This window comes from Hipposideros armiger, unplaced genomic scaffold (genome assembly GCF_001890085.2).
Source record: "Hipposideros armiger isolate ML-2016 unplaced genomic scaffold, ASM189008v1 scaffold_168, whole genome shotgun sequence".
Lineage (NCBI taxonomy): Eukaryota > Metazoa > Chordata > Mammalia > Chiroptera > Hipposideridae > Hipposideros > Hipposideros armiger.
The window spans coordinates 2930993-2937609 of record NW_017731518.1 but is presented as its reverse complement, the minus strand read 5'-3'; the positions used below and the strand labels follow the sequence as shown (position 1 = coordinate 2937609).

The following is a 6617-nucleotide window of genomic DNA, read 5'->3' as shown; positions in this document are numbered from 1 at the left end:
TAGAATCTTCCAGGAACTTCTTTTAAATGTTTTATTTGCAGAATGGGAAACCACACTAAATACACTTGTTAAATTTTATCACAGGCTACGTGGTAGTGGGAAGATGATGATGACAGATTAGGGTTGAAAAGACCTGCTCTGCCACTTCCTAGCTATGTGACATCAACTTCCCTGAGTCTCAGTTTTCTTGGGGCAAAATGGGGCTAATAATTCCTACACTGTAGAGCTGTTGTGGGAGTTAAATTTAAATACTTTACATAGAGCCTTAAACAAGTCTTGGCACTTAAAAATGTTATTTCCTTGCAAAATAAGAAATTACGAATTGCCAGATCACAGCATTGGAGTTTACTCTAACTCACCCACACAATCAGATGTTATAAAAGAATTAGAATAGGAGCCAAAAGTTGGAGAGAAATAAGAGTGGGCAATGCTGAATGACCGAGTTGAATTTTTTATATATGCACACATACTTAAAAGGACCTGTGCCTTTCCTCATGGATATTTCTCTACATCAAGTTTAACTTCCTGGAGAATTACTTGTATGTCTCCCTCACTTAACACTGTGTTTCCTTCTCTAGGATCAGCAAGTTTATGAAAGACAAAGAACAAAGTTCTCTGCTCATTACTCTCCTCCTCCCTTTCCTCCACCGTGGCAATATCGCTGAGGTATAAATGGACAGGACGTTACTTTGTCTTTGAAGTAGGACATTATTAGGCTTATTGGGGAACAATAATTTTATTGGTTAGATTCTGTGATGTACTTGTCTCAAAATATTTGGGGAAAGACTATACAGAAATATAAAATTGAAAATAGAGGAGAAAAATTGGGACAGAAGTAGGAATGAGGGCAGGCAAGAAGGTGGGGACATTATCAACTACGATAACACCGAAAGTGTCAGCCCTTTTGTTTTCCTTTGTTTAGCTTCTCATCCATTTCAGGATTTTTTTTCCTCTCTGACTTGGATCAGTAACAAATCTAGAACCCAAGAAATGCATTGTATGATCTTAAATACGGGTCACAGTGGCAAAACTGAGTGAAAAGTCAGACTGTTTCAATATTCAGACATAGCTAAGAGTTTCTGATATGGTTTTCAAACCATAGTTCAGTCTTTTTTTTTTTTTTTAATTTTATTGGAGAATCGAGGGAGGGGAACAGCGTCACGGAATCGGGGAAGGGGAACAGACAAGTTGCTGTCCTTTTGTTCTTCAGTCTAGTTGTGGAGGACGTCGCTTCGCTGGCCCATGTTGGTATTATCATTGCGTTCTTCCCGGCTGAGGCAGTCGGTTGCCAGCCATTGGATGTCCGCTCACACTGGCTGTCGGCCACTCACGGTATCTTACGGCAGCCCACTGCAGACCCACTGCAGCCTGAGCCATCGCTGGCAACTTACGGCAGCGCAGCTCCAGGTCGAGCTGTTGTTCACCCTCTTAGCTGTAGAGGGCGCAGTGTCACTGGCCCATGTGGGATCCAAACCGGCAGCCCTACTGCTCAGAGCTGGCATCCCAAGCCAACTCCTAACCAATGCGCCACTCAGCTGGCCCTATAGTTCAGTCTTGATTAAAAGAGTCTTCCCATGGCTCAAACTCTCTTATAAGGCCTTAGTAGTTATATTGAACACCTATCTAATCATGTAGTAATTCAGTTTAGAAGGCCACATATCTGTAGACAGCCAGAGGTATATATTTTTCTTCAGCAAGCTCATTTTTCTTGGCTCTTTTTTGACTAGATAGAAGAAAGTTTGTGCCAGAACTAGGCATATTTTCTATTAGAATTAAAGAAAGAAACTATTAATGGACATTATTATGGGTTTTATGTTAAAATGCTAAGAACTTTTAAAAGACTATGAAATAACTCTTCCAACTACTATTTTTACTTCTTACTCATAATTGTTTTTTGTGCTGTAATATATTAAAGCCAAGCTGAGCAGTGTTATAAATTACTGAACTATAATTTCTCTTACTATTTCTTTTTAAGGAGACAGAGGTCGATATTCTGGTGACAGTACAAAATCTGCTGAAACATTGTCTGGAGCCTCCAAGCTTCCTCAGGCCTCTAGCAAAACTCTTCTCAGTAATTAAGAACAAGCTGTCAAGACAATTGCTTTGCACAGTTTTCGAGGTGTGTAATTCTCATTTTTTTTACCCTAAATCACCTCTTTAGGTGGGGGATGGGGCAGGGAGTTGAAGGGAGGAGGGCAAAAAAGGTGAGGTGTTATTCCCTAACAACATACTGTTTTCATTCCTTTTAGACTCTTTCTGATTTTGACAGTGGGTTAAAATATGTTACTGATGTTGTCAAGGTAAGAAAGAAAATCTCCTTCCACTTTTCTTCGCAAGTATTGTCATTTGTGTTTATTTAAGATTCATATGCCTTCATTTATGTGGTTTCAATGGCATTTCTCGTAGCTTAACGCCTTTGATCAAAGGCATCTCGATGATATCAACTTTGACGTTCGCTTCTCAGCCTTCCAGACCATCACCACTTATATTAAAGAGATGCAAACCGTGGATGTTAACTACCTCATTCCAGTTATGCATAATTGTTTCTATAACCTGGAGGTATGTTTTATAGCAAAAAACATATAGAAGTGTTTTTTATTGCCTTGATAATACAACTGCATGATCTAATTTCCAAATTTGTGTTCTCAGGAGGACAAGGGCTTTTAGTATAAAATTTCTTTTAGTTTCAGAATATTTTGTTTGGCCAAGACCGTGTTGTTATTCTCATGATTTGAAAGACAAATATTTTGAATAACATGATATATGTGGAAGCTCTGTGAAAAGTCAGAAAAGCTGTGTATGAAGAGGGAAATCCACAGACACAGAAAGTAACTTAGGGGTCACGAAGGGCTGTGGGGGGAGGGAGAAATGGGGAGTGACTTCTTACTGGTACAGGCTTTCTTCTGGGGGTGATAAAAATATTCTGAAGTGTTGATGGCTGCACAACCTTGTGAATATTTTAACAACCATTGAATTGTACACTTTAAAAGGGTGGATTTTATGGTATGTCAATTATATCTCAGTTTGTCAGTTATATAACTATTATTTGAGCGTTTGCCCTCTTGTATTGATATGATAGAAATAAAAGGAGTTTGGACTATATTAAGTACCGTGTTGCTGAACTGAATTAAGACCCAAAATGGGCAAAATGAAACCTGTAATTGATAGTTAACCACGTAATGGCCTCAGTAATCCCTTTGTGGCTTTTCATGGTTATTCAGCTGACATTAAGGATCGTGTAATACCTGAAAAAGTAATCTCCCCATTCGGGGCTCAGTCTTCATATATCATGTCAGATTTCAACACTAGGAATTCTAAATCACTGCCTGGTTGGCTGAGTAGGAAATACTCTGTCTATCCTCACTGCCTACATTCTCAAACCAGGAACTGTACTACAACTAACTGGAATTACAACCAGCCATTTTCAGTGATCATCTGATACTGAATATTGAAAACTAGCTTTCCTGAACCTTTTATTCTATTTACTTTGAGAAGGAAAACTAATTTAAAAGTCTGTGTCATAGTATTTTCTGAAATTGAGTGACACTTATCAGTAAGCATGGTATTTCAAAGTCATTTGCTATATTCCTCACAGTCCTACGTTTGGTTCTTCCTTAGGTATGAAGTACCTGTGGGACATTTCTTAGTAGGGATTTTTACACAGAGCAGTGACAAAATTTTGTGAACTTTCACTAGGAAATAAATTCCATATTACAGTTATTACACACAATAATTTGGTTTTTTTTTCCTGTTTTCAGTTAGGAGACATGTCTTTAAGTGATAATGCCAGCATGTGCCTGATGAGTATCATCAAAAAGCTAGCTGCCTTGAATGCCACAGAGAAAGACTATAAAGAAATCATTCATCGTTCACTCCTGGAGAAACTGAGGAAAGGCTTGAGGAGCCAGACAGAGGTATTGGGGCTTGCGATCATAGCTGTCTTTTAAGTACTGATATCTGGTTTTTGGTTATGTTTTTATTTTTCTCTACTTCTGCTTAGAAAAGCAGTCAGGGTTTAGTAAATTTAATTAAAATACTTGATTGTATAAACCAGACTTTTAACAGGGGAGTGGGAATGGAAGAGAGAGCAGTCATATCTGATTTTATGTAGTTTGTTTTTACAGTGGGAATGTTCTACTTTAAAAAAAAATTTTAGTGGCTTTTTTTGTGTTTCTTTGTATTATCTAGGAAGCAAATTTTCTTTTAAATAAAATTTTTTTTTCTCAACTTGGTACTTGCAGAGTGTTCATCAGGATTATACCACACTGCTTTCCTGTTTAATTCAAACCTTTCCAAATCAACCAGAATTTAAAGACTTGGTACAGCTCACTGACTTCCATGATCCAGAAATGGACTTCTTTGAGAATATGAAGCACATTCAGGTAGAAGACAGCTCTGCTNCAATAACAAAAGGTGAATACAAGTCATGTTTGACTTCTGCAATTACAAGAGGTGCTCAAAGTGGTTACCATCAGCATCCAGACACTTCTGATTACGGCGAACTACTGCTTGAGCAACGTTGACCCAAGTGTTCATTTGTATACGTTTTTTTGGCACCCCCGGTATATTTGTTAAACTCAATATGAAAATTCATTAGGACCATGTTTTTAGAAATAAACATTGAGAAATAAGATGACTATTTCAACGTTTGTTTTTTCTTCTTGCAGATATTTCCCTTTCCTGGCAAAGCAGAAACCTGGGCACCCGGAATGTGATATCCTGACCAATGTTTTTGCGATTCTCTCAGCAAAGAATCTGTCTGACACCACAGCCAGTACTGTGATGGACATAGCTGATGACCTTCTTTCCCTTCCAGATTTCGAGCCCACAGAAACAGTTCTGAGCTTGCCCGTAACTGGATGCGTATACCCAGAAAGCACAGATGGTATGTACGCCGTACAAGCAAATGGTTCTTAGACTTCTGATGCAGCGTTTGGTCCCTCAGAAAGGAGCAAGTCAGTAGAATTTGACTCTCTTAATAACTAATGCTAGTAAAAGAGTTTCTTTTGTCTGGAAATGAATACCAAATTATATAAACTCAGTTTTCTTTGCAGTGGTAGAAATTCAGGTTATTTGCGCTCCAGAAAGCTCAACTACCCACCAGGAAATTATCAAATGATTTCCACTGTCATGTCTAAATTCTTCCTATCATATTATCCTAAAAAGCCTTTTGCCATACCAAAACTGGTTTAAATAAAGCCTCAGGGGTCTCTTGTATAAATTTTTAATTTAGCTAACGATATAGCTATTTTGACTAAGAAGAGAGTTATTTAATCTTTAGAGTTGAAATTTATTAAATTTGCATGGTAATTGAATGCTTTTCTTGTCTGTCATTATGAAGGTATTGTACAGTTATCCTTTAAGAGAATAGTTAATTAAAACCAAAACATCTGTCACTACTTATTTCAGAGTCTATCACAATAGGAGGACGATTAATTCTACCTCATGTACCTGCAATTCTGCAGTATCTCAGCAAAACCACAATAAGTACCGAAAAGGTGAAGAAGAAAAAGAACAGGGCACAAGTCAGCAAGGAACTTGGCCTTCTTTCAAAGTGAGTAATATATTGGTCCTTAAAAGAAGTTTGTTTTGTTTGTTTAAAAGTCAAGAAGATCTTGCCAAGGTTTTTAAAGGTTCTCTTTGGCAATAAACCTAGTAGTATATAATTGTGATTTCTATAAAGTGCAAGATTGGTAACCTTGAGTGCAAAAAAATGATTCTACCTTAAGCTCTAATTGTTACAGGACTTGGTTGTTGAAAGTTTATTTTTCTGTTACTTTCAGCAACAACAAAAAATGATATATTAGAATCTTCCAGGAACTTCTTTTAAATGTTTTATTTGCAGAATGGGAAACCACACTAAATACACTTGTTAAATTTTATCACAGGCTACGTGGTAGTGGGAAGATGATGATGACAGATTAGGGTTGAAAAGACCTGCTCTGCCACTTCCTAGCTATGTGACATCAACTTCCCTGAGTCTCAGTTTTCTTGGGGAAAAATGGGGCTAATAATTCCTACACTGTAGAGCTGTTGTGGGAGTTAAATTTAAATACTTTACATAGAGCCTTAAACAAGTCTTGGCACTTAAAAATGTTATTTCCTTGCAAAATAAGAAATTACGAATTGCCAGATCACAGCATTGGAGTTTACTCTAACTCACCCACACAATCAGATGTTATAAAAGAATTAGAATAGGAGCCAAAAGTTGGAGAGAAATAAGAGTGGGCAATGCTGAATGACCGAGTTGAATTTTTTATATATGCACACATACTTAAAAGGACCTGTGCCTTTCCTCATGGATATTTCTCTACATCAAGTTTAACTTCCTGGAGAATTACTTGTATGTCTCCCTCACTTAACACTGTGTTTCCTTCTCTAGGATCAGCAAGTTTATGAAAGACAAAGAACAAAGTTCTCTGCTCATTACTCTCCTCCTCCCTTTCCTCCACCGTGGCAATATCGCTGAGGTATAAATGGACAGGACGTTACTTTGTCTTTGAAGTAGCACATTATTAGGCTTATTGGGGAACAATAATTTTATTGGTTAGATTCTGTGATGTACTTGTCTCAAAATATTTGGGGAAAGACTATACAGAAATATAAAATTGAAAATA

General features: G+C 37.4%; 2 protein-coding genes across 2 annotated transcripts in view; both read left to right on the top strand.

Annotated features, from left to right (window-relative positions):
- The window catches only part of LOC109387761 (small subunit processome component 20 homolog), a 103994-nt gene that overhangs the window by 58935 nt on the left and 38442 nt on the right, over nucleotides 1–6617 (top strand). The window contains 8 exon segments of the mRNA XM_019651865.1: nucleotides 579–666; nucleotides 1976–2119; nucleotides 2250–2300; nucleotides 2407–2559; nucleotides 3759–3914; nucleotides 4242–4423; nucleotides 4668–4885; nucleotides 5410–5554. Of these exon segments, the coding sequence (XP_019507410.1) occupies nucleotides 579–666; nucleotides 1976–2119; nucleotides 2250–2300; nucleotides 2407–2559; nucleotides 3759–3914; nucleotides 4242–4423; nucleotides 4668–4885; nucleotides 5410–5554 (1137 nt within the window).
- Nucleotides 4622–6604, top strand: LOC109387772 (small subunit processome component 20 homolog). Its single transcript, XM_019651873.1, has 3 exons — nucleotides 4622–4885; nucleotides 5410–5554; nucleotides 6383–6604. The coding sequence occupies exons 1-3, from the start codon at nucleotides 4633–4635 to the stop codon at nucleotides 6474–6476; spliced, it is 492 nt and encodes a 163-aa protein (XP_019507418.1). The 5' UTR covers nucleotides 4622–4632; the 3' UTR covers nucleotides 6477–6604.